The 26,436-nt window shown below is 39.3% G+C and overlaps 1 protein-coding gene across 2 annotated transcripts in view; it reads right to left on the bottom strand.

Moving 5' to 3' along the window:
• Window positions 1-26,436, bottom strand: part of LOC133635941 (serine/threonine-protein phosphatase 6 regulatory ankyrin repeat subunit A-like) — a 78,997-nt gene that overhangs the window by 4,593 nt on the left and 47,968 nt on the right. Inside the window, exons 9-21 of one of the 2 annotated variants that reach the window (XM_062029419.1) lie at window positions 25,763-25,867; window positions 25,292-25,370; window positions 25,092-25,206; window positions 16,671-16,753; window positions 16,545-16,608; window positions 16,407-16,475; window positions 12,561-12,701; window positions 12,363-12,474; window positions 12,254-12,280; window positions 8,936-9,010; window positions 8,651-8,852; window positions 3,514-3,601; window positions 3,306-3,423 (exon numbers count right to left, since the gene is read on the bottom strand). In XM_062029419.1, coding sequence (XP_061885403.1) covers window positions 3,306-3,423; window positions 3,514-3,601; window positions 8,651-8,852; window positions 8,936-9,010; window positions 12,254-12,280; window positions 12,363-12,474; window positions 12,561-12,701; window positions 16,407-16,475; window positions 16,545-16,608; window positions 16,671-16,753; window positions 25,092-25,206; window positions 25,292-25,370; window positions 25,763-25,867 — 1,278 coding nt within the window. Of the gene's footprint in view, window positions 1-3,305; window positions 3,424-3,513; window positions 3,602-8,650; window positions 8,853-8,935; window positions 9,011-12,253; window positions 12,281-12,362; window positions 12,475-12,560; window positions 12,702-16,406; window positions 16,609-16,670; window positions 16,754-25,091; window positions 25,207-25,291; window positions 25,371-25,762; window positions 25,868-26,436 lie in introns of both variants that reach the window. The other variant, XM_062029418.1, reaches the window with a different exon arrangement.

Below are 26,436 nucleotides of genomic sequence, written 5' to 3'. Positions count from 1 at the left end.
AGGAAGCATTTAGGTTTTCAGCACCAAAGGCTTGGAATAACCTACAATCCAATCTTCAACTTCAAACCCTTGTTACGTTAAATGAGTTTAAAGCTTCTGTGAAAGGATTGCAGTCTACGATACCTTGTCTTGTTATGTGAGCAAGTTTTAATGTTGTAAATGTGATGTTTTATGTGTTGTTTACTGTTTTTATATGTAACCTTGCTGCTGCCCTCTTGGCCAGGTCTCCCTTGGAAAAGAGATCTTGGATCTCATTGGGATTTTACCTGGTTAAATAAAGGCTAAATTTAAAAAATATATATATAATAAATCAATATACACCTACTCAGTGGCCTAGTGGTTAGAGTGTCCGCCCTGAGATGGGTAGGTTGTGAGTTCAAACCCCAGCCGAGTCATACCAAGGACTATAAAACATGGGAGCCGTTACCTCCCTGCTTGGCACTCAGCATTAAGTGTTGGAATTGGGGGTTAAATCACCAAAAATTATTCCCAGGCCCCTCCCAGGGGGTGATCAAGGGTGATTGGTCAAATGCAGAGAATAATCTCGCCACACCTAGTGTGTGTGTGACAATCATTGGTACTTTAACTTTTACATGTCAGGTGATTTGAAAAACAATATATAGAAACAATGGGGGGTTGGGGGGGTACATGACACTACATATATGACACTATGCACATGACACTACATATATGACACTATGCACATGACACTACATATATGACACTATGCACATGTTGACTTCAAGACTGTATCAGTCCATCACCAGCCAGGCATTAAAAAAATACACCTCAAAATGAGCAATCATCAATCTTCACCAAGACGTCACTTTCATCACTTGATTGACATTCACGGCACCCGAGGCTCTTGTGAGATGACGCCGGCTGCATTGTTAAGAAAAAATGACCGACAGGAAAGCGAGAAACACTTTTTTTTCTTTCAACAGACCCTCGCACCGTACCTGCCGTCAAAACTCTAAAGACCGTCTGCACAATTCCTGTCTTCACATTAAAAGCGCTGCTGCATCCTGCCTGCGCTAACATAATAAGAGTCTCAGAAAGCTAGCAAGCCACGGAGTTTGCCGCCAATGTATTTCTGTAAAGTGTATAAAAAGGAGTATGGACAAATAAGATGGCACTTTCATGTGGTATTGGACAGAAAGGAGGACTTTTTTTCTCCTCCTTTTGAAAATGTGGACGTTATCATCACTACTGTCTGATTCCTATCAATGCAAGTCATCACAATCATACCAACTTATATTCTTGTCTTCATGAAAGAAAGGAATGTTAAACATGCTTGTATTATCATTAAACACCTTTAACTTGTTAACCTCTCTTTCATAAATAAATCAATATAAATGATATATATCAGGGGTGCTCACACTTTTTCTGCAGGCGAGCTACTTTTCAATTGATCAAGTCGTGGGGATATACCTCATTCATATATATAATTTATATTTACTTATTTATGAAATATATGTTTTGTTAACATGTTAAAGGTGTTTAAAGATAATACACGCATGTTTAACACATATAGTTAATATTGTTAACAAGTTTAAGGTGTTTAAAGATAATACACACATGTTTAACACATATAGTTAACATGTTAAAGGTGTTTAAAGATAATGCAAGCATGTTTAACACATATAGTGTTAACAAGTTAAAGGTGTTTAATGATAATGCAAGCATGTTTAATACATATAGTGTTAACATGTTAAAGGTGTTTAAAGATAATGCAAGCATGTTTAACACATATAGTGTTAACAAGTTAAAGGTGTTTAAAGATAATACAAGCATGTTTAACACATATAGTTAATATTGTTAACAAATTAAAGGTGTTTAATGATAATACAAGCATGTTTAACACATATTGTTAACAAGTTAAAGGTGTTTAAAGATAATACAAGCATGTTTAACACATATAGTTAATATTGTTAACAAGTTAAAGGTGTTTAATGATAATACATGCATGTTTAACACATATAGATTCCTTTCTTTCATGAAGACAAGAATATAAGTTGGTGTATTACCTGATTCTGATGACTTGCTTTGATAGGAATCAGACAGTGGTGCTGATAACGTCCGCATTTTCAAATGGAGGAGAAAAAAAGTCCTCCTTTCTGTCCGATACCACATGAAAGTGGTTGGTTTTTGTCATCTTATTTGTCCAGCTTCAATACTCCTTTGTATACACTTTACAAGAAATACATTGGCGGCAAACTCCGTAGCTTGCTAGCTTGTGCACGCCGGCTTTCTGAGACTCTTATTTTGTTAGCGCAGGCAGGATGAAGCAGAGCTTTTATTGTGAAGGCAGGAACTGTGCGGTCGGTCTTTGGAGTTTTGACGACAGGTACGGCGCCAGAGTCTGTTGAAATAAAAAGTGTTTCTCGGTCATTTTTTCTTAATAATGATCTGGCAGCAGCCGGCGTCATCTCAGAAGACCATCGGGTGCCGTGAATGTCAATCGAGTGACGTCATAGTGAAGATTTATGATCGCTCGTGTAACTGCTGCTACTAATATATTATTGTAATTTGTTTTATTTCTCTAAAAACAGAATAATACGTTAAGTTCATAAAAGGGAATTCAAATCAAAATGCATAAAAGTTCATAAGAAGGCTATATTTAAGTTACTATGGTTAAAAATGTAATTTCATGCCTTTTTGTTAAGTTTGTGGGCATACTTTTATTTTGAAGTGTCTCGTTTGGTCTGATGTAAGGAAGCTACTTCCGGGTATGAGAAAACATTGTTGATGCCATGTGAAGGCAGAAAGAGAGAGACTGACTGTCACAAAGACTAAAAGGTGTCACAAGGACTCTAAGATTTGGGCTATAAGAGCCTGAAGATCACAATTTCCTCCTAAAAGAAGCATGCAGGCCAACGAGGTATTTGTTTGTCATTTCTACTTCGGTAAAATGTTTGATCCACATGCTGTGCATGTTGTTATTTTTACGTTTATAACGTGCTTTATTTTATTTCGGTTTTCACGGTGAATTTGAAGGGAAAGGAAGCCTTCAAATAAATCAGTTCAAGAAAGCCATTGTGTCTGTGCTATTTGGAGGGAGTTACAGCTCATTTTTAGGTCTATTTTTTGAATGCCTGGCTGGCAAACGACTGACGCACCCTCCGCGATCGACCGGTAGATCGCGATCGACGTAATGAGCACCCCTGATATATATGAATGAGGTAGATCCCCTCCACTTGGTCCATTGAAAAGTAGCTCGCCTGCTCTAAATGGTAAATGGACACCGTGGCCATGCACCCTGTGACATGAAATCCTGATATAAAGGCTAACGTCATGCATCTCACCCCTCGGTGAAGGGCTGTCCTGCCCCAGCGGTCCAGAGCTTGGACGCTGGCTCCTTGACTCAGCAGTGAATACACACACTCGGTGTGGCCATTCAGCACCGCCAACATCAGCGCCGTCCTTTTCACACACAAAACAACAACAATGTCAACTCTTCTTTACTAAAGACAGCATGATCAATTCCGTCTTAAATCAAGCGTTGACACTTACTGCTTGTTGACATCCTGTGCGTCCACGTTGACGTGTTGGTCGTTGTTGCTCATGAGGAGACGCAGGCACCCCGAGTGGCCGTTTGTAGCTATGACACACAATGGGGGACATTATTCTTCCACGAAAATATGGTTTTGCTCTCATTTCAGTGTTGCCAAAATCCTCGAGTAAGGTTAAGTCGATACTGGCTGGCTTAAAAGTCGCTGGATGACGTCATCGCCTAATTTACATAAATGATTGCACGGAGGCTGTGGGAGAGAGGAATAATGAGTATGGTTATAATTGGAAATGAACTATTCTTCTGTTTACTCTTAGTTAACGTGTTATTAACTCTGACAGACCTAAAACAAAAACATTTAAAACTATTAATTCCTTTTGCATCCTGACTCCTTTTTGACCCTTGGTCCATTCCGTAGCATGGTAATATGTTATTGTAAATAATGTAAATAATTCAATGTATATACTCTGGTGATTATATTGTGTGATGACTGTATTATGCTGATAGTATATATTTGTACCATGAATTGATTAACATGGACCCCGACTTAAACAAGTTCGAAAAACGTATTCGGGTGTTACCATTTAGTGGTCAATTGTACAGAATATGTACTGTACTGTGCAATCTACTAATAAAAGTTTCAATCAATCAATGGTGTTCAGTTACTGTTGAGCCACAAGCTCAAAAACAGCAAAGAGAAATGCACAAAGAAAAGGGGGACACTATGGAAATGTCAGATCCAAAAACCATGGCAAGGTGTTCTCCCGACAAGACAAGACTATTTTATGTTCCATCACCGTGAAACCACATCATTGGAGCGAATGCCTGCTGGTTAGTGTTGTGTCGTTCGCGAACGATTCGTTCGAAAGAACGAATCTTTTGAGTGAACGTACTGAACCGAATCACTTCATGAACTGATTCGTTCCTTTCTCAGTTCAGTTGAGCTCCGCCGCGACCATGCCGGTATGAGTGGAACTGGCGCATTCTGTGACTCGCTGAACCCTCGACGTCGGCGAACGACGCAGCTAATGAGAGGGTGGGGGGAGGGACTGAGCCGCGGATTAACGACATGAATCACTCAGTGAACAACATTGTTTGACACTTTTGGTGTGTGTGTGTGTTTAGTTTCTTGATTTTTATATTATTTAAGCTATTTATTTTCTTTTTTATTGCATATTTAAGTTGATATTTCCATTTTTATATTTTTAAATGTAAGCTACAGAAATTTTTGTTTTAATGTTGGCATTTCTGGCACTTGGTTTAATATTTGTTTTGTTTTATTTAAGGTAGCCTATTTATTTTCTTTTTGTTTGCACATTTAAGTTGATATTTTCTTTGTTATATTTTTAAACGTAGGCTACAGAACATTTAGTTTTTATGTTGGCATTTCTGGCTCTCGTGTTTGAATATCAGTTGGGTGCATTAATAACATAAAATGTAGATTTTTACTCCAACTGCTTTAGTAAGATGGAATAAAAGCTTGGCAGAAAAAAAGACGGTAGAGAGGAAATGTAAAGTCACTTTAGTCAAAGACTTTGGCCTAAACACCTCTTCTCATAGCAATCACACAATAACAACGCTATGTGTCACACCCCGGTCCAACAACCACGACAAAATGGTAGATATATCTACCTAAATCAATGTTTTCTGGCAGATTGAAATACTGTATATTCTTTTATAACCTGTTCACATTGAGTCCGCAAATACAGATTGTTTAGCAGGCTGAATATTCCATTTAATTAATAAGTAGAAAAGGTTAAAACTAGAGATGTCCGATAATGGATTTTTTGCTGATATTGTCCAACTCTTAATTACCGATTCCGATATCAACCGATACCGATATATACGGTCGTGGAATTAACACATTATTATGCCTCATTTTGTTGTGATGCCCCGCTGGATGCATTAAACAATGTAACAAGGTTTTCCAAAATAAATCAACTCAAGTTATGGTAAAAAAAATGCCAACATGGCACTGCCATATTTATTATTGAAGTCACAAAGTGCATTATTTTTTTTCCAACATGCCTCAAAACAACAGCTACAAAAAAATGAAGGCACACAGCTTCAGTCCAGGGTATACTAGAGCAGTGTTTTTCAACCTTTTTTGAGCCAAGGCACATTTTTTGCGTTGAAAAAATGCGGAGGCACACCACCAGCAGAAATCATAAAAAAAATAAACTCAGTTGACAGTAAAAATTTGTCATCGCAATTGTTGGATATGACTTTAAAGCATAACCAAGCATGCATCACTATAGCTCTTGTCTCAAAGTAGGTGTACTGTCACCACCTGTCACATCACACCCTGACTTATTTGGACTATTTTGCTGTTTTCCTGTGTGTAGTGTTTTACTTCTTGTCTTGCGCTCCTATTTTGGTGGCTTTTTCTCTTTTTTTGGTATTTTCCTGTAGCAGTTTCATGTCTTCCTTTGAGCGATATTTCCCGCATCTACTTTGTTTTAGCAATCAATAATATTTCAGTTGTTTTTATCCTTCTTTGTGGGGACATTGTTGATTGTCATGTCATGTTCGGATGTACATTGTGGACGCCGTCTTTGCTCCGCAGTAAGTCTTTGCTCTCGTCCAGCATTCTGTTTTTGTTTACTCTGTAGCCAGTTCTGTTTTAGTTTCGTTCTGCATAGCCTTCCCTAAGATCCTTTTCTTAGCGGCACTCACCTTTTGTTTATTTTTGGTTTAAGCATTAGACACAATTTTACCTCCACGCTGCCTCCCGCTGTTTCCCACATCTACAAAGCAATTAGCTACCTGCTGCCACCTACTGATATGGAAGAGTATTACACGGTTACTCTGCCGAGCTCTAGACAGCACCGACACTCAACAACAACACATCATTTGCAGACTATAATTACTGCTTTGCTAAAAATATTTTTAACCCAAATAGGTGAAATTAGATAATCTCCCACGGCACACCAGACGGTATCTCACGGCACACTAGTGTGCCACGGCACAGTGGTTGAAAAACACTGTACTAGAGTAATAAAGTAAACTATAACATAGTCCTCCTTTAGTGCAAGGCTGCCTGGCATACTGTATAACAGGAAATTATAAACTGGGCTCAATCTGCCCTGCTCTAACGTATTTGTATGAGTAACACAAATGTGCTGCAAGCTAGTGGTGAGTGCTTGAAGTGGCCTAGCAGTCAGATAAAGAGCTTCTGAAATGCTGCGTTGACGCAGGGGTGGTTTTTGTTGTATTTGTTTTTTCTCGGCAGAGTCTTTAAGCGACAACTGTGTGGTACTACTTTTTTTCACTGTTTGCTTTTCATCCATCTTCCAATTGTATTCATCGTGTATCTCCTTATGATTCTTGAAGAGGTGGGAGATCAAATTGCTCGTGTTAAAGGAAGAAGCCTTGTTTCCTCCTCGCATAACCAACTTTTTGCAGTCATTGCAAATTGCCTGTTTTTTATCCATCGGAGACACTTTAAAATAATCCCAAACCATAGACATTGTGTCGTTAGTAGGGATGATGTTTGATAAGGAATTATTGAGTTCGAGCCTACTATCGAATCCTCTTATCGAACTGATTCCTTATCGATTCTCTTATCGAGTCCAGATAGGTTGTTGTATATGGAAAAAAACACACAATATTTGGTTTAACAAAAGCTCACTTTTATTATATAAGAAAACAATTTAATCTAATAAATAAATAAATATTGACTGTTACCCCCCTAAAAAAATAAAATAAAATAAATAAACATAGACTGTTGTTACCTAAAGTATATTAAGTGGGATTTTTCAGAAAAACAAATATATACAAAAACACAAAAACAACCTGTCTCTGTGATCACTATAAGTGTATAAATAATAATATAGTGTTAAATAAAATCAGTCCCTTGGGCACAAAACTGGAAATAATACAGCTCTCCAAAAAGTGCACTTCTGCTGCTATTTGACATAACTGTTTGTTATGATGCTTTGACATTTTTGCACTTTATTTCTTTATATAAAGAAAATTCTAAGAAGAGAAAAGTAGTTTGCAAATGTGGTTACAATGCTAAAAAAATGAAAAGTTAAAGCTAAAAAAAGAAACACACTTTATTGAGTTAACATTATTTCTTTATAGGGGGAAAATGTTATGAGCTAGAGAATATAACAACTACACTACCCAGCATGCAACGGGAGTGACGAGCATGCGCGGTAGCCCCGAAAAGTGTTGCATGTTGCCACGCTGTGGAAGTAAACGTCAAGAACTCAGCCAACACGCCTCGTCTGCATTATTTATAATTAGACAGACAACACATCTACAGTGTGATTTTGTTTTGTTTACAAGGAAAGAAAAACAAAAGTTAAAAAAAGGGAGATATGTTGTATATATATGTATGTGCTGCGGTTGTTTTAAGAACGTTGCGACAGCTAGCCTGGTTGCTATGTTTCCGGTTGGTCGTAAAAGTGTTGGTCATGTGTTTTACCCTGCTCAAATCTCTCAGTAAAGTTATTCGATGGATTATAGCTTTTGTTTTGAACTTTATTACACCTTGGAGCGCTTTTTCCCGTCCATTGTTTTCCTGCTTTCGCTATCTGCGCCTAACGACTGAGCTACGTGACGCCATTTCTTGTGATGTCCCACGGAGCATTTCTGGTCGGGACGGGATTCGAATAAAGAATCAACTCTTTTTCTTTACTATAGTGGTCTCGATAACGCGTACCGGTTCTCAAAAAGGGATTCGAGTCCGAGTACTCTGTTCTTTTCTTATCAAACAACCGGGAAAACCGGTTTCGAGTATCATCCCTAGTCGTTAGTCAGTCACCGAGCGAGCTGGCTTGTTAGCCACGGCTACAGCACCGGCAACAACACGCTCTTGTTGTTGTTATGCTCCGCTTGCGGCGGTTTGATGAGGTCATCAAGTGTCGCCAGTAAACCTGTCATGCTGCAGTCGTCAACTCTTGTGTTGTGTGTGGGAGAGAGGGGGAGGGGGGAGGAGCTGCTGACTGGGAGACGCAACTGCTCTGTACTTCTCCCTACGTTCGTGTACCACTCATAAATTTTACTTTTTGAAACCGATACAGATAATTTCCCATATTACATTTTAAAGCTTTTATCGGACATCTCTAGTTCTCATTTTTTAATTTGTAACAATGCAACAATGTTCACTTGTGCCACTTGTTTTTCTCCTACCTGCCACGTGCAGAGCTGTCTTTTTGTGTGTGTAGTCACTGGTCATGGGTGAGGCGCCACGGTGTAGCAGCATGGAGACACACTCCTGGTGTCCTCTGGAGCAGGCCAGGTTGAGAGGGGTGCAACCTTGCGGGCTGCGGACGTCCACGTCCGGCATGGAGGACAGGAGGACCTCTAGCGCTCCACAGTGGCCGTGGTAAGCCTGGACGGGATGGAGGACATGCTCACGCACAAACACTTGCGATATCCCCCCCACCCCCTAAAAAACACCATCTTTGAACTCACCGCCAAGTGGAGCGGGCTGATGGACCCGTGGCGCTCAGAGTCACTCGTGATGTCAGTTCCTGATGTCTCCATTAGCTGACAGGAAGTTATGCATGTCAGTTCAAGTGGTAGGCCACATATTAATTACAATTCTTTAAAATAATTATTAGGTTTTAGCTCAAAAATAGCTGCTTGAGTCTACAAAACCCAAAAGCTGTGAAGTTGTCACGTTGTGTAAATGGTAAATAAAAAGAGAATACAATGATTTGCAAATCCTTTTCCACTTATATTCAATTGAATAGACTGCAAAGACAAGATATTTCATGTTCACACTGAAAAACTTAAACATTTTTTTCCAAATAATTGTTAACTTAGACTACAGGCAGGCCAGTCTAGTACCCGCAGTTTTTTACTATGAAGCCACACTTTGGTAACCCGTGCAGAATGTGGCTTGGCATTGTCTTGCTGAAATAAGCAGGGGCGTCCATGAAAAAGACATATGTTGCTCCAAAACCTGTATGTACTTTTCAGCATTAATGGTGCCTTCACAGATGTGTAAGTTACCCATGCCTTTTACACTTTGCACCTAGAACAGTCTGAATGGTTCTTTTCCTCTTTGGTCCTGAGGACACAACGTCCACAGTTTCCAAAAACTATTTGAAATGTGGACTCGTTAGACCACACAACACTTTTCAACTTTGCATCAGTCCGGCGTTTTTGGGTGTTGTTAATACGTGGCTTTCGCTTTGCATAGTAGAGTTTTAACTTGCACTTACAGATGTAGCGACCAACTGTAGTTACTGACAGTGGTTTTCTGAAGTGTTCCTGAGCCCATGTGGTGATATCATTTACACACTGATGTCGCTTTTTGATGCAGTACCGCCTGAGGGATCCAAGATTACGGGCATTCAATGTTGGTTTGCTTACATGCAGTGATTTCTCCAGGTTCTCTGAACCTTTTGATGATATTACAGACCTTAGATGGTGAAATTCCTAAATTCCTTGCAATAGCTGGTTGAGAAATGTTGTTCTTAAACTGTTGGACAATTTGCTCACGCATTTGTTGACAAAGTGGTGACCCTCGCCCCATCCTTGTTTGTGAATGACTGAGCATTTCATGGAAGCTGCTTTTATACCCAATCATGGCACCCACCTGTTCCCAATTAGCCTGTTCACCTGTGGGATATTCCAAATAACTGCATGATGAGCATTCCTCAACTTTCTCAGTCTTTTTTACCACTTGTGCCAGCTTTTTGGAAACATGTTGTAGGCATGAAATTCCAAATGAACTAATACTTGCAAAAAATTAAGTTTACCAATTTGAACGTTAAATATCTCGTCTTTGCAGTCTATTCAATTGAATATAAGTTGAAAAGGATTTGCAAATCGTTGTATTCTCTTTTTATTTACCATTTACACAACGTGACAACTTCACTGCTTTTGGGTTTTGTACTTAAGCAACCATCAAGTACACTGCAAAAAGTCAGTGTACAAAAAGATGGAAAAAAAATACCAAAATTAGGGGTATTTTATTTGAACTAAGCACAATTATCTGCCAATAGAACAAGAAAATTTGGCTTGTCAGGACTTTCCAAAACAATTAAAATTAGCTAACCTCAATGAACCCCAAAATACCTTCAAATAAGTATATTCTCACTAATAACAAAATTCACTTTTCTTGGTAAAAAAAAAAAAAGAGACCTTTTTGCTCAATATGTTGAAAAATATTCTTCAACAAAGTAAATGCTAGTGCCATTATCTTGACATAATGAATCATGATTTTTTTTTCATGCTTGAAGTAAGAAATGATTACTTTAAAAAAGTAGTTTTATACTTGTGAGTGTTGATGACACAGCTTTGCATCACTTGATATTCTAGTTTCAAGCATGTTTTACTCAATATAGGTCATAACATCTCAGCAATAAGCTGTAATATCTTACTGACATCATATAGAACAGGGGTCACCAACCTTTTTGAAAGCAAGAGCTACTTCTTGGGTACTGATTAATGCGAAGGGCTACCAGTTTGATACACACTTAAATAAATTGCCAGAAATAGCCAATTTGCTCAATTTACCTTTAACTCTATGTTATTATTAATAATTAATGATATTTATCTTTGTGGAAACACTGATCATCTTAATGATTTCTCACATTAAATATCAATATGCAACACTTTATTTTTATATTTTCTCTAAGTGCACATTTTTCAAATTGAACATTTTTAAATGATCACTTCTAAGACAGTCTTGTGAAATCACAATATCCCATTTTAACTAGCTAGCCACTAACATTTTTTTAACAAATCATGAATTACTTTGCACCATGTTTGTACAAATAATAACTCATGAAAATAAAAGAAAATAAAACAATAATTTATGGAACATCATTAGTAATTTTTTCCGATTAAGATTAATTTTAGAATTTTGATGACATGTTTTAAATAGGTTAAAATCCAATCTGCACTTTGTTAGAATATATAACAAATTGGACCAAGCTATATTTCTAACAAGGACAAATCATTATTTCTTCTAGATTTTCCAGAACAAACATTTTCAAAGAAATTCAAAAGACTTTGAAATAAGATTTAAATTTGATTCTACAGATTTTCGAGATTTGCCAGAATATTTTTTTTTAACTTTAATCATAATAAGTTTGAAGAAATATTTCACAAATGTTTTTCGTCGAAAAAACAGAAGCTAAAATGAAGAATTAAATTAAAATGTATTCATTATTCTTTACAATAAAAAAAATACATTTACTTGAACATTGATTTAAATTGTCAGGAAAGAAGAGGAAGGAATTTAAAAGGTAAAAAGGTATATGTGTTTAAAAATCCTAAAATCATTTTTAAGGTTGTATTTTTTCTCTAAAATTGTCTTTCTGAAAGTTATAAGAAGCAAAGTAAAAAAATAAATGAATTTATTTAAACAAATGAAGACCAAATCTTTAAAATATTTTCTTGGATTTTCAAATTCGATTTGAGTTTTGTCTCTCTTAGAATTAAAAATGTCGAGCAAAGCGAGACCAGCTTGCTAGTAAATAAATAAAAATTTAAAAATAGAGGCAGCTCACTGGTAAGTGCTGCTATTTGAGCTATTTTTAGAACAGGCCAGCGGGCTACTCATCTGGTCCTTACGGGCAACCTGGTGCCCGCGGGCACCGCGTTGGTGACTCCTGATTTAGGACCAAAACACTTAAAACAAGTAAAACACTCTAACATAAAATCTGCTTAGTGAGAAGAATGATCTTATCAGACAGAAAATAAGCAAATATCACCCTTATTTGAGATATTTCATCTTACTTAGATTTCACTTTTTGCAGTGTACAACATTCTTACCACGTCAAGAGGGGTTTCACTTGCCATCTGGAAGAAACAAACAAAGAGTAGAAGTTTTGTTCGCCCGTAATTGAAAAACAATTTGCCACACAACAGACAAGAGACACACCAGCTCCAGAGAGAGAGTGCGGCCGTAGGCTGAGGCGTAGTGGACCGCACTGTACCCCTCCTGGTCCCTCACGCCGGCCTCGGCGTTGTTTCTCAAAAGGTACTCCACACATCTGCAGCAATCGCAAACAAAGAACGACAGGTGAGCGTTCGTTTCTCCATCGGTGTGACAACGCTGATGCGTGCTCTTTGAACCGACTTTCCATCGGTGTCAGCTGCGGCGGCGTAGTGCAGGGGGCCGCAGCCTCTCTGGTCCAGCTCGTTGACGCTCGCCCCAGAGCCCACCAGGGCAAACAGACAGTGGTAGTTACAGTTGGCTGATGCATAATGAAGAGGGGTCCTGTTAAGGGCAGAGTCAGCATCTTTATATGCACATTCCCTACTCTCGCTCTCTCTTGAACAGGGGTGTCCAAACTTTTTCTCCTAAGAAAATTAAAACCAATACAGTAAATGGTATAACCCAGGCGTGTCAAACTCATTTTAGCTCAAAGGCCGCATAAAGGAAAATCTATTCCCACGCAGGCTGGACTGGTAAAATCATGGCATAATAACTTAAAAATAAAGACTACTTCAGATTATTTTCTTTGTATTCCTTTCTGAAAATGTACATACTACAAATAATCCTCTTGGCAAAACATTTGACGTAAGTTGAAAACTCTGAGGAAACAATTGGTGAAGTTTTAAACACCATGAAGAACACAATGAACTTAAGACTTGGTCTCGGTATTTTTACAAAGCCATTAAACTTTAAGCACTTCCTGTTCCTGTTTGGCATTCTAACGTTGGCAGTTTATTTAAAATGTTTGGAAAAGCAACCGCCACATAGGTGAAATCCGCATACTGCCACAACACATTAATTTATCATCATTCAAATATTACTATTATATTTAAATATGGTGTCAGTTATCCAAACGACGCCATACCTTTGTGATGTGGCTTTTGTGAACAGAGAGAACTTAAAAGGCCTACTGAAATAAAAAAAATGTATTTAACCAGGGATAGCAGATCCATTCTATGTGTCGTACTTGATCATTTCGCGATATTGCCATATTTTTGCTGAAAGGATTTAGTAGAGAACGACGACGATAAAGATCGCAACTTTTGGTATCTGATAAAAAAAAAAGCCTCGCCCCTACCGGAAGTAGCGTGACGTCACCGGAGGAAAGACTTCTCACAATTCCCCGTTGTTTACAATGTAGCGAGAGAGATTCGGACCGAGAAAGCGACGATTACCCCATTAATTTGAGCCAGGATGAAAGATTTGTGGATGAGGAACGTTAGAGTGCAGTTCAAGACATATCTTTTTTCGCTCTGACCGTAACTTAGGTACAAGCTGGCTCATTGGATTCCACACTCTCTCCTTTTTCTATTGTGGATCACGGATTTGTATTTTAAACCACCTGGGATACTATATCCTCTTGAAAATGAGAGTCGAGAACGCAAAATGGACATTCACGGTGACTTTTATCTCCACGACAATACATCGACGAAACACTTTAGCTACGGAGCTGACGTGATAGCCTCGTGCTTAACTGCATATAGAAACAAAAGAACTAAACCCCTGACTGGAAGGATAGACAGAAGATCAACAATACTATTAAACCATGGACATGTAAATACACGGTTAATGCTTTCCAGCCTGGCGAAGGTTAACAATGCTGTTGCTAACGACGCCATTGAAGCTAACTTAGCAACCGGACCTCACAGAGCTATGCTAAAAACATTAGCTATCCACCTACACCAGCCAGCCCTCATCTGCTCATCAACACCCGTGCTCACCTGCGTTCCAGCGATCGACGGTGCGACGAAGGACTTCACCCGATCACAGATGCGGTCGGCGAGACGGGGGAAGTTAAGGTGAGTTCGGCGGCTAACGCGTCTGCTATCCATCTCTGTCTTCCTGGTTGTGTTGCTGCAGCCAGCCGCTAATACACCGATCCCACCTACAACTTTCTTCTTTGCAGTCTCCATTAAACAAATTGCAAAAGATTCACCAACACAGATGTCCAGAATACTGTGGAATTATGCGATGAAAACAGAGCTTTTTTGTATTGGATTCAATGGGGTACCAATACTTCCGCATCAACTGATTCCGTCACGCGCATACGTCATCATATCTAGACGTTTTCAACCGGAAGTGTGGCTGGAAATTTAAAATTGCAATTTATAAGTTAACCTTGGCATGTGTTGCAATGTTAAGATTTCATCATTGATATATAAACTATCAGACTGCGTGGTCGGTAGTAGTGGCTTTCAGTAGGCCTTTAAGACCTTGTTTTAATTCTGAATGTAAGAGGTCCCGGGAACCCAAAAGGGTCAAAAATTAATTCATACATTAATATTTGTTTTTACTTTCAAACTATGGATCAACTTCAGATTTATCCATGGCCATAAAGTTTGATTTTTTAAATGTTTTACGCACCTTTTTCCCCCCAAAAGAAACACATTTTTTATGGCAAAACCACAAAATATGCTAAATATTCCACAAAACATTTTTCAAAACGGATTATTTGACGTGAAGTAATTAGAGCCCTAAATAGGTAAATAATAGATTTTGATTTATTATTATTTTTTGAACGGGGTGGACCGCTCGCCTGTGCATCGGTTGGGGACATCTCTGCGCTGCTGACCCGTCTCCGCTCGGGATGGTCTCCTGCTGGCCCCACTATGGACTGGACTCACACTATTATGTTAGATCCACTATGGACTGGACTCACACTATTATGTTAGATCCACTATGGACTGGACTCTCACACTATTATGTTAGATTCACTAAGGACTGGACTCTCACTATTATGCTAGATCCACTATGGACTGGACTCTCACTATTATGTTAGATCCACTATGGACTGGACTCTCACACTATTATGTTAGATCCACTATAGACTGGACTCTCACTATTATGTTGGATCCACTATGGACTGGACTCTCACTAATATGTTAGATCCACTATGGACTGGACTCTCACTAATATATTAGATCCACTATGGACTGGACTCTCACTATTATGTTAGATCCACTATGGACTGGACTCTCACACTATTATGTTAGATCCACTATGGACTGGACTCTCACTATTATGTTAGATCCACTATGGACTGGACTCTTACTATTATGTTAGATCCACTATAGACTGGACTCTCACTATTATGTTGGATCCACTATGGACTGGACTCTCACTAATATGTTAGATCCACTATGGACTGGACTCTCACTAATATATTAGATCCACTATGGACTGGACTCTCACTATTATGTTAGATCCACTATGGACTGGACTCTCACACTATTATGTTAGATCCACTATGGACTGGACTCTCACTATTATGTTAGATCCACTATGGACTGGACTCTTACTATTATGTTAGATCCACTATGGACTGGACTCTCACTATTATGTTAGATCCACTATGGACTGGACTCTCACACTATTATGTTAGATCCACTATGGACTGGACTCTCACACTATTATGTTAGATCAACTATGGACTGGACTCACACTATTATGTTAGATCCACTATGGAATGGACATCCCACTGGGTTGTGAGTTTTTCCTTGCCCTTATGTGGGCTCTGAACCGAGGATGTCCTTGTGGCTTGTGCAGCCCTTTGAGACACTTGTGATTTAGGGCTACATAAATAAACATCGATTGAACAATGACGGGGAAAAAAAATCTGGCTAAAAGATCTCGGAGACCCAAAAGAACCCCACTCATAAAAGTGTTTAAAATAAGTCATATATTAATATACTGTACATTATCTTTATTTTCAACGATTAAATATCGATCGACTTCAGATCTATCCAATGATTATATGTTTTTATTATTTTGATTTTAAAGGAAATAACTGCCTGCATGGCAGCTTTGCGTTATTAACATCAATATTGCAACATTCTTTTAACATTACACCTTTTATTCCACTTGTCATGTTTTTTGTAATAGTAATCTTAAAATGTGCTGCAGGCCGTTAAAAAAATGAGCTATTCGAACACCCCTGCTCTTGAGCTTATGTTCTTTTCCATCACAGTATACTGGCTGTTGGCTCACCTTCCAAAGTTGTCTTTGCTGTTAAAGTCAGCGCCTAAATTTAGCAGCAGATTCAAGCACTCCAGGTTCCTGCACATTGAGACAATGTGATTAATCACACAAACACCGCAAGTAAGTGAAGGGGAAATAAGGACACACCCTCCGGCAGCGGCCGCGTGCAGACAAGTCCTTCCGTAGTCGTCGGCGGCGTCAATGTCGAACCCTGAAAGAGATATGCAAACGCCGACGTGACGTGACGTCAAGGAGGCGCCGACATGAATGTACCTGAGGACAGCAGCTTCCTGCAGCAATCAGGGAAGCCGGTGAGGGCTGCTAGGTGTAGTGGCAACATCCCATGAACGCCTCTCCTAGAGAGATATAAATAGACAAGTTATTACAAGACAGTGAGGTTATGCACATTGGATTTTTTTTAAATGTGTGTGCATATTTAGATGTGTGTGAAGCCTTCAATTGGTTCCTGCTTTTTTACACAAGACTTTTGCGACACTTCTGCCTGTCTTTACAGTGACGGAAGTGGATAATTACATATATCCATATTTAAAAGTTACTTCTTTTATATCTCCTATAGTCGTATTTTAATCAGCTAATGTTTCGTCTGGTACAAAGTGCTTGCATTACGAGTGTCCTTGCTGAGAGAGTCAGAGTGTTGAATATTCTCTCTGAGACTCCCACAACATTCTTGAGATAAGGGAACAAAGCGGTGCTGGGCTAGGAGACAACAGGACAGAACAGAACGTCTCTGGTTGGCGGGAGCGAGGGACGGATGGAAAAACACAGCACTTCCGTGGGTTTGGAGGGGAAATCGATCTTAGCTGGGCGAAGGAACGCTTCTGTACTGGATTGGTCTCACGTTTATTGTCAAAGCTTTGAGAATAAACCACAAAATACCAACTACTGCCTGGTGATCAATTTAAACTCCAGCTTATGTGCCATAAAAAGAACTTGAGAGTGACCAGCAACTTAAAATCCCTGGGAGGAAGAGCTGGTCAACGCAACAACAGCGATTTGAAAAAATGTGTTTGTAACTTTGATTGATCGATTAAAACTTTTATTAGTAGACTGCACAGTAAAGTACAAATTCCGTACAATTGACCACTAAACTGTAACACCCCGATAAGTTTTTCAACTTGTTTAAGTCGGGGTCCACGTTAATCGATTCATGGTAACTTCCCCTTGACTTTCCTTATACTCACCACTAGTCGGCACCTTGCAGCCATTCACACCATTCATACAGACCAGGGGTGCCTTTTACAAAGATCGCAAGCATGCCAGCCAGGCGTTAAAAAAATAGACCTAAAAATTAGCAATCGTCAACCTTCGCCAAGACGTCACTTTCCTACATTCACGGCACCCGAGGGTCTTGTGAGATGACGCTGGCTGCTGCCAGATCATTATTAAGAAAAAACGACCGACAGGAAGGCGAGAAAGACTTTTTATTCCAACGGACCCTCGCGCCGTACCTGCCGTCAAAACTCTAAAGACCGACTGCGCGGTTCCTATCTTCACATTAAAAGCGCTGTTTCATCCTGCCTGCCTAAAAAAATTAAAGAGTCTCAGAAAGCCGGCGTGCACAAGCTAGCAAGCTACAGAGTTGGCCGCCAATATATTTCTTGTAAAGTGCATTCAAAGGAGTATGGAAGCTGGAAAAATAAGATGCCAAAAACCAACCAATCCAATCCACTTTATTTATATAGCACATTTAACAACAAAGATGTTTCCAAAGTGCTGCACAACTATAAAATCTATAAATCTATAAAATCCGCTACACCTCCCTGATACCGAAGTACATGTCAAACTACTTCCTTAACGTAAATGACCGCCATAACCACAACACCAGGGGGAGCTCCACTAACCACGTTAAACCCAGATAACCACGTTAAACCCACGTTAAACCCAGATTCCGAACTAACAAAGGTCTTAACTCATTCTCTTTCTATGCCACATCAATGTGGAATGCGCTCCCAACAGGTATAAAAGAAAGGGCATCTCTATCCTCCTTCAAAACCGCAATAAAAGTTACAACACTAAACTAACACCCTTCCCGGATTGCTAATAATCAAATGTAAACAATCAAATGCAGATACTTTTTCTTATGCCTTCTGATCTCTCTCTCTCTCTCTCTGTCTCTCTCTCTCTCTCTCTCTCTCTCTCTCTCTCTCTCTCTCTCCACTACTTGATGTCCATATTCTACCCCCCCCCGGCCCCTCCACACCCCTGATTGTAAATAATGTAAATAATTCATTGTGATTATCTTGTGTGATGACTGTATTATGATGATAGTATATATGATAGTATATATCTGTATCATGAATCAATTTAAGTGGACCCCGACTTAAACAAGTTGAAAAACTTATTCGGGTGTTACCATTTAGTGGTCAATTGTACGGAATATGTACTTCACTGTGCAACCTACTAATAAAAGTCTCAATCAATCAATCAAAAACAATATTAAAAACAGTATTAAAAACAATAATCAAATATTATCCTTAGCTCCACCAATGACTGAATAAAAACAAAAAATAAATAAATAAATATAGAACCAATATAAAAACAATATAAAAATAAATATGAATAAAAACAATTTTAAAGGGAAAAACCAGTTAAAACAGTAAATAGTGTGTTTCAGTTTTCAATTACTTTGTCTCAAGTGCCTTGTATTGAACTTTATTTATTTTCTTTTACTTTGGGTACTTTTGTACTCTTACTTTTGTTTTTGTTTTGAGTGACAGCAGGGGTAGGGGATGAAGAGGGTTTGAATTTGTTGTTAATGTGAATGTGAAATCAAAGAACTATGAAAGAAAACAGTAAATAGAAATCAAAATGTATAAAAAAAACAAAACACGGAGGACAACAAAGGACAGAGGACCACACAACTCACGTAGTGTTAAAAGCCAAAGAATAAAAGTGGGTCTTAAGACGAGACTTAAAATACTCCACTGTGGGGGCAGTTTGAACATGGAGGGGCAGAATGTTCCAGAGCTTAGGGCCGACCACAGAGAAGGCCCTGTCTCCCCTGGATTTAAGTCTGGTCTTGGGCACCACGAGCTGGAGCTGGCTCTCGGACCTCAGAGCGCGCGCAGGAGTGTAAATTTGGATGAGGTCCGAGATATAATGAGGTGCCAGTCCAATTATTTCTAAAAAGAACAGGGAGCCACTGCAAACTCTGAAGAATTGGGGTTATATGCTGGCGTTTCCTGGCCCCCGTTAAAAGTCGTGCTGCCGCGTTCTGGACTAACTGCAACCGGGAGAGAGCTTTTTGGCTAAAATGCCAGCATAAAGTGCATTGCAGTAGTCCAGGCCACTTGAAATAAAAGCATACACGACTTGTTCAAAAAGGTTAAAAGATAAAAATGGTTTTACCTTTGCTAAAAGACGAAGATGATAAAAACACGATTTTAAAACGCCATTGACTTGTTTGTCAAGTTTAAAATCGCTGTCTGTAGTGACGCCAAGGCTGGTGACTTTGGGACGCACATCATTTTGCAATGGTCCCAAGTCAGTGAGGGTCGGACCAAAAACTGAAATTTCCGTTTTTCCCCTCATTCATTATTAAAAAATTCCGGGCTAACCAAACTTTGACGTCGCATAGACAGTTGAGAAGGGGTGTCAGGGGGCCGTGGCCTTTTGAAATTGGCATATACACTACCGTTCAAAAGTTGGGGGTCAAATTGAAATGTCCTTATTTTTGAAGGAAAAGCACTGTACTTTTCAATGAAGATAACTTTAAACTAGTCTTAACTTTAAAGAAATACACTCTATACATTGCTAATGTGGTAAATGACTATTCTAGCCGCAAATGTCTGGTTTTTGGTGCAATATCTATAGAGGCCCATTTCCAGCAACTATCACTCCAGTGTTCTAATGGTACAATGTGTTTGCTCATTGGCTCAGAAGGCTAATTGATGATTAGAAAACCCTTGTGCAATCATGTTCACACATCTGAAAACAGTTTAGCTCCTTACAGAAGAGACAAAACTGACCTTCCTTTGAGCAGATTGAGTTTCTGGAGCATCACATTTGTGGGGTCAATTAAACGCTCAAAATGGCCAGAAAAAGAAAACTTTCATCTGAAACTCGACAGTCTATTCGTTTTCTTAGAAATTAAGGCTATTCCACAAAATTGCTTGGGTGACCCCATACTTTTGAACGGTAGTGTAAATTTGGCAGTCATCTGCATAAAAGTGATAGAATACTCCATGTTTCTTAAAAATCTCTCCAAGAAGGAGAATGTATAAGGAAAACAGGATGGGGCCTAAAATAGATCCCTAAAAATAGAGAATGTGGTATTGGACAGAAAGGAGGACTTTTTTTCTCCACCATTAAAAAAAGTGGATGTTATCATTACTACTGACATCATTCAAATCCACTGTTCGTGGAGTTAAAGCAACTTAAACTGCACAATGTGATCAACTTTAAAACTGCTCAAATTATGTTTAGGGCATCCCAATACTCTCTACCATCCAATATACAGAACCTACTCCAGGATAGAGATGCTCAGTCTAAGAGGAAACAACAAATTATATTTGCCTCAATTTAGAACAATTTTAAAATCAATGTGCATTTCAGTGCGTGGAGTCAGTCTGCGGAACAACTTAGGGGACGAGTTAAAAACCTGTTCTAACATGATTACATTTAAAACACTCTTTAAAAAAGAAGTACTGAGAAAGTACGAGGAAGAAAGAGAGTGATGCCCTCAGCACAGAGCGATGGGAGACAGGTGTATGGTCAGAGAGTGTTTGGGCCTGTGTGTTTTGTCTCGTTTTGCCTTGTCTTATACTAACTAATATCCAACCCCACCTGTCTCTGGATTAAAGACTTCCTGACTGACCGCCGTCAGAGGGTGAGGATGGGTACCCACACCTCCACAGCCCTCAGCCTCAGCACCGGCTCTCCTCAGGGCTGCGTGCTGAGCCCCCTGCTCTACTCACTCTACACCCACGACTTCACAGCCACCCACCCCGGCAATCACATCATAAAGTTTGCCGATGACACAACGGTGGTGGGCTGCATCTCTGGGGTCGACGAGACGGCATACCGGGACGAGGTGGAGCAGCTGGCAGTGTTGAGCAGGGCGAACAACCTGAAGCTGAACCAGCTCAAGACCCAGGAAGTGATCTTGGACAGCTGGAGGAGAAAAACTACCATACAGCCCCTGTACATCGACGGGGGCTGTGTGGAAAGAGTCTCATCCCTACGCTTCCTGGGAGTTCACCTGGAGGAGGACCTGTCCTGGAGGACCATCACCACGGCTATCGTCAAGAGGGCACAGCAGAGGCTCTACTTCTTGAGAGTACTCAGGAATCTCCACCTGAGACAGGATCTACTGGTGTCCTTCTACCGCTGTTCTGTGGAGAGCATCCTCACATACTGCATCTGCGTATGGTTCTGCAGCTGCACAGCAGCAGAGAGGAAAGCTCTCCAGAGGGTCGTCAAATCGGCCCAAAAAATCATCGGGTGCCCCCTCCCCTCCCTGGAAGAACTGTACAACTCCCGCTGCCTGAAGAAGGCAGCCAACATACTCAAGGACCCATCCCACCCCGGCAACAGCCACTTCGATCGGCTGCCTTCCGGCAGACGTTTCAGAACCATGCGAACACGCACAAATAGACTCAAGAACAGTTTCTACCCCCGGGCCATAACTGCACTAAACGCAGTTTATCATATTTATTTACATATTTTAATCCAAAATAAAATGCCTGCACAGCATAGGAGGTAGGAAATGCTGACTCCCACCCCCTCAGCACACTGGGAACCAGCATTACTCCTCTCTAGTCAGTTCACTAGTCACTTTATACTTTTTACTGTCTCGTTTTTTTTACATTGCCTCTTAGAGTGGTCTTAGGCCATATTGCATATTGTGTATATTGTGTTGTTTTTGTATATTGTGTGGTTTCTTCTTTTTTTTTAAAATGCAAAGCACCTTAGGGAAGCAACCTAAATTTCGTTGGACCTGTACCTGTACATGCACAATGACAATAAAGATCGATCATTCATTCATTCATTCATTCATTCAGTGGTACTATTAGTATTGTTAGTGTACAGGAGTTGTTTTTGTTTGTATGGTATTGTGCTTGTATTATATTGTTTATGTTAAATGTGGAATGAGTGAGAGGGGTTGGGATATTATAAGCATAATAATAAAGAATAATAAAACCTTACAAATTCAATAGGGTCCTTTCGTCCCATTGCAAAAGGACTCCCTTTGGGATTCCTTTGACAATGGTCCTGTGCGGACCCTAATTACCATATTTTTCGGAGTATAAGTCGCTCCGGAGTATAAGTCGCACCGGCCGAAAATGCATAATAAAGAAGGGAAAAAACCATATATAAGTCGCACTGGAGTATAAGTCGCATTTTTGGGGGAAATGTATTTGATAAAAGCCAACACCAAGAATAGACATTTGAAAGGAAATTTAAAATAAATAAAGAATAGTGAACAACAGGCTGAATAAGTGTACGTTATATGAGGCATAAATAACCAACTGAGAACGTGCCTGGTATGTTAACGTAACATATTATGATAAGAGTTATTCAAATAACTATAACATATAGAACATGCTATACGTTTACCAAACAATCTGTCACTCCTAATCGCTAAATCCCATGAAATCTTGTACGTCTAGTCTCTTACGTGAATGAGATAAATAATATTATTTGATATTTTACGCTAATGTGTTAATCATTTCACACATAAGTCGCTCCTGAGTATAAGTCGCACCCCCGGCCAAACTATGAAAAGAACTGCGACTTATTAGTCCGAAAAATACGGTAAATAAATGCTAGTGCCGTTATCTTGACATAATGATATGCGCTCGGTATCATGATTTTTTTTTTCATGCTCGAAGTAAGAAATTATTAATTTAAAAAAGTAGTTTTATACTTGTGAGTGTTGATGACACAGCTTTGCAACACTTGATATTCTAGTTTCAAGCATGTTTTACTCAATATAGGTCATCAAATCTCAGCAACAAGCTGTAATATCTTACTGAGATCATTTAGGACCAAAACCCTTAAAACAAGTAAAACACTCTAACATAAAATCTGCTTAGTGAGAAGAATGATCTTATCAGACAGAAAATAAGCAAATATCACCCTTATTTGACATATTTCATCTTACTTACATTTCACTTTTTGCAGTGCACTAGTCTTCCTGGGGTCCACAAACTCAATACAATTACAAGTAAAAGCATATAATTATAACTACACAATACAGAAACAAATAAAAGCATCAATAAGAAAACAATTTACAGTCACAGAATAATGATTACCATTTAAATACTGTATAACTACACTGCAACAAGTCAGTGTTCAAAAACAAAAATACAAAAATGAGGGGTATTTTATTTAAACTAAGCAAAATTATCTGCCAATAGAACAAGAAAATTTGGCTTGGCAAGACTTTCCAAAACAAGTAAAATTAGCTAACCTCAATGAACCCAAAAATACCTTAAAATAAGTATATTCTCACTAATAACAAGTGCACTTTTCTTGGTAGAAAAAAAAAGAGACCTTTTTGCTCAATATGTTGAAAAATATTCTTAAATTAAGTAAATGCTAGTGCCATTATCTTGACATGATGATATGCATACATCATGATTTTTTTTTTTCATGCTTGAAAGTAAGAAATGATTACTTTAAAAAAGTAGTTTTATACTTGTGAGTGTTGATGACACAGCTTTGCAACAGTCGATATTCTAGTTTCAAGCATGTTTTACTCAATATAGGTCATCACATCTCAGCAACAAGCTGTAATATCTTACTGAGATCATTTAGGACCAAAACCCTTAAAACAAGTAAAACACTCTAACATAAAATCTGCTTAGTGAGAAGAATTATCTTATCAGACAGAAAATAAGCAAATATCAGCCTTATTTGAGATATTTCATCTTACTTACATTTCACTTTTTGCAGTGCACTAGTCTTCCTGGGGTCCACAAACTCAATACAATTACAAGTAAAAGCATGTAATTATAACTACACAATACAGAAACAAATAAAAGCATCAATAAGCAAACAATTTACAGTCACAGAATAATGATTACCATATAAATACTGTATAACTACACTGCAACAAGTCAGTGTTCAAAAACAAAAATACAAAAATGAGGCGTATTTTATTTGAACTAAGCAAAATTATCTGCCAATAGAACAAGAACATTTGGCTTTCTAAAACAAGTAAAATTAGCTAACCTCAATGAACCCAAAAATACCTTAAAATAAATATATTCTCACTAATAACAAGTGCACTTTTCTTGGTAGAAAAAAAAAGAGACCTTTTTTGCTCAATATGTTGAAAAATATTCTTAAATTAAGTAAATGCTAGTGCCATTATCTTGACATAATGATATGCATACATCATGATTTTTTTTTTTCATGCTTGAAAGTAAGAAATTATTACTTTAAAAAAGTAGTTTTATACTTGTGAGTGTTGATGACACAGCTTTGCAACAGTTGATATTCTAGTTTCAAGCATGTTTTACTCAATATAGGTCATCACATCTCAGCAACAAGCTGTAATATCTTACTGAGATCATTTAGGACCAAAACCCTTAAAACAAGTAAAACGCTCTAACATAAAATCTGCTTAGTGAGAAGAATGATCTTATCAGACAGAAAATAAGCAAATATCAGCCTTATTTGAGATATTTCATCTTACTTCGATTTCACTTTTTGCAGTGTACTGACTTGGCAACGCTGGCTCTGTGTTTGACAAGCGCCGTGATGATGAGCTCGTGGCCGTAGCGCGCGGCGATGTGAAGAGCAGTGTTTCTGTCCTTGTCCACACAATCAATTTCAGCTCCTACGACACACACGTATAATAGACTGTATATCGTGCATACTGGGTATTCCCCATGAAAACACCCAATTAACAATCTGTGGCTTACTGTTTTGAATGAGGGCCTGAGAGCAGGAGAACCTGCCGTGAGTAGCTGCCATGTGGAGGGGAGTCTTCCCATCTTTACTCTGCACGGATGGACAATAGATTTTGTGAGATTAGATACATCAGAGTGCGTCACGGCATGAGGAGGGTCAATAACTGCAGAAGCCTTGTGGGAGAATGGAGCTAGCCGTGAATATCACCCACACATATTCCACGAGCAGCCTGCAGCCTTAGGGAGCCCCTTCGACTCCCCCATCTTTCCCCATATGGTTGTGCATCTTGAGGCTCCGTTTGTCCTCATATCCCTTTCCATCAGCACTACCATATTGACAAGCAAATACACACACACACACATGCAGGCGTGCTTATACAACACACGCTCCATGCTATTTCATCAAAGTGTGTGTGGGTGTGTGTGTATTTGCCAGTGATATTTAGTCGTATGAGCCTGTCAGTGTGTCTGTGCTAAACCCACCCGCAGGTTGATGTGTGCTCCGTGGGCCAACAGTAGCTCTTGGCACAGCGCCCCCTGGCGTGAGGAGGAGGCAAAGTGAAGGGCAGAAAACCCCCTCTCGTTGACCTACGGGAAAGTACATCATACGGTTCAATGAGACATATTTAGTTTTATAGTGGTACCTCAACTTACACGTTTTCTTAGACAAGTGCTGTCTATCAACTAATTGTGAAGGGAAGTGTTGAGAATAAAAAATGGACAATCTTCACTGAATTAACGAAAGAAATAATCAAAACATGACCGTTCGACCGTTGGGGCAACACGGTGGTACAGGGGTAAGTGCATGTGCCTCACAACACGAAGGTCCTGAGTAGTCCTGAGTTCAATCCCGGGCTCGGGATCTTTCTGTTTGGAGTTTGCATGTTCTCCCCGTGACTGCGTGGGTTCCCTCCGGGTACTCCGGCTTCCTCCCACCTCCAAAGACATGCACCTGGGGATAGGCCCCTCCCACCTCCAAAGACATGCACCTGGAGATAGGTTGATTGGCAACACTAAATGGTCCCTAGAGTGTGAATGTTGTCTGTCTATCTGTGTTGGCCCTGCGATGAGGTGGCGACTTGTCCGGGGTGTACCCCGCCTTCCGCCCGAATGCAGCTGAGATAGGCTCCGGCACCCCCCGCGACCCCAAAAGGGAC

Source organism: Entelurus aequoreus, linkage group LG20 (assembly GCF_033978785.1).
Source record: "Entelurus aequoreus isolate RoL-2023_Sb linkage group LG20, RoL_Eaeq_v1.1, whole genome shotgun sequence".
Lineage (NCBI taxonomy): Eukaryota > Metazoa > Chordata > Actinopteri > Syngnathiformes > Syngnathidae > Entelurus > Entelurus aequoreus.
This window is presented reverse-complemented; position numbering and strand designations above follow the sequence as displayed.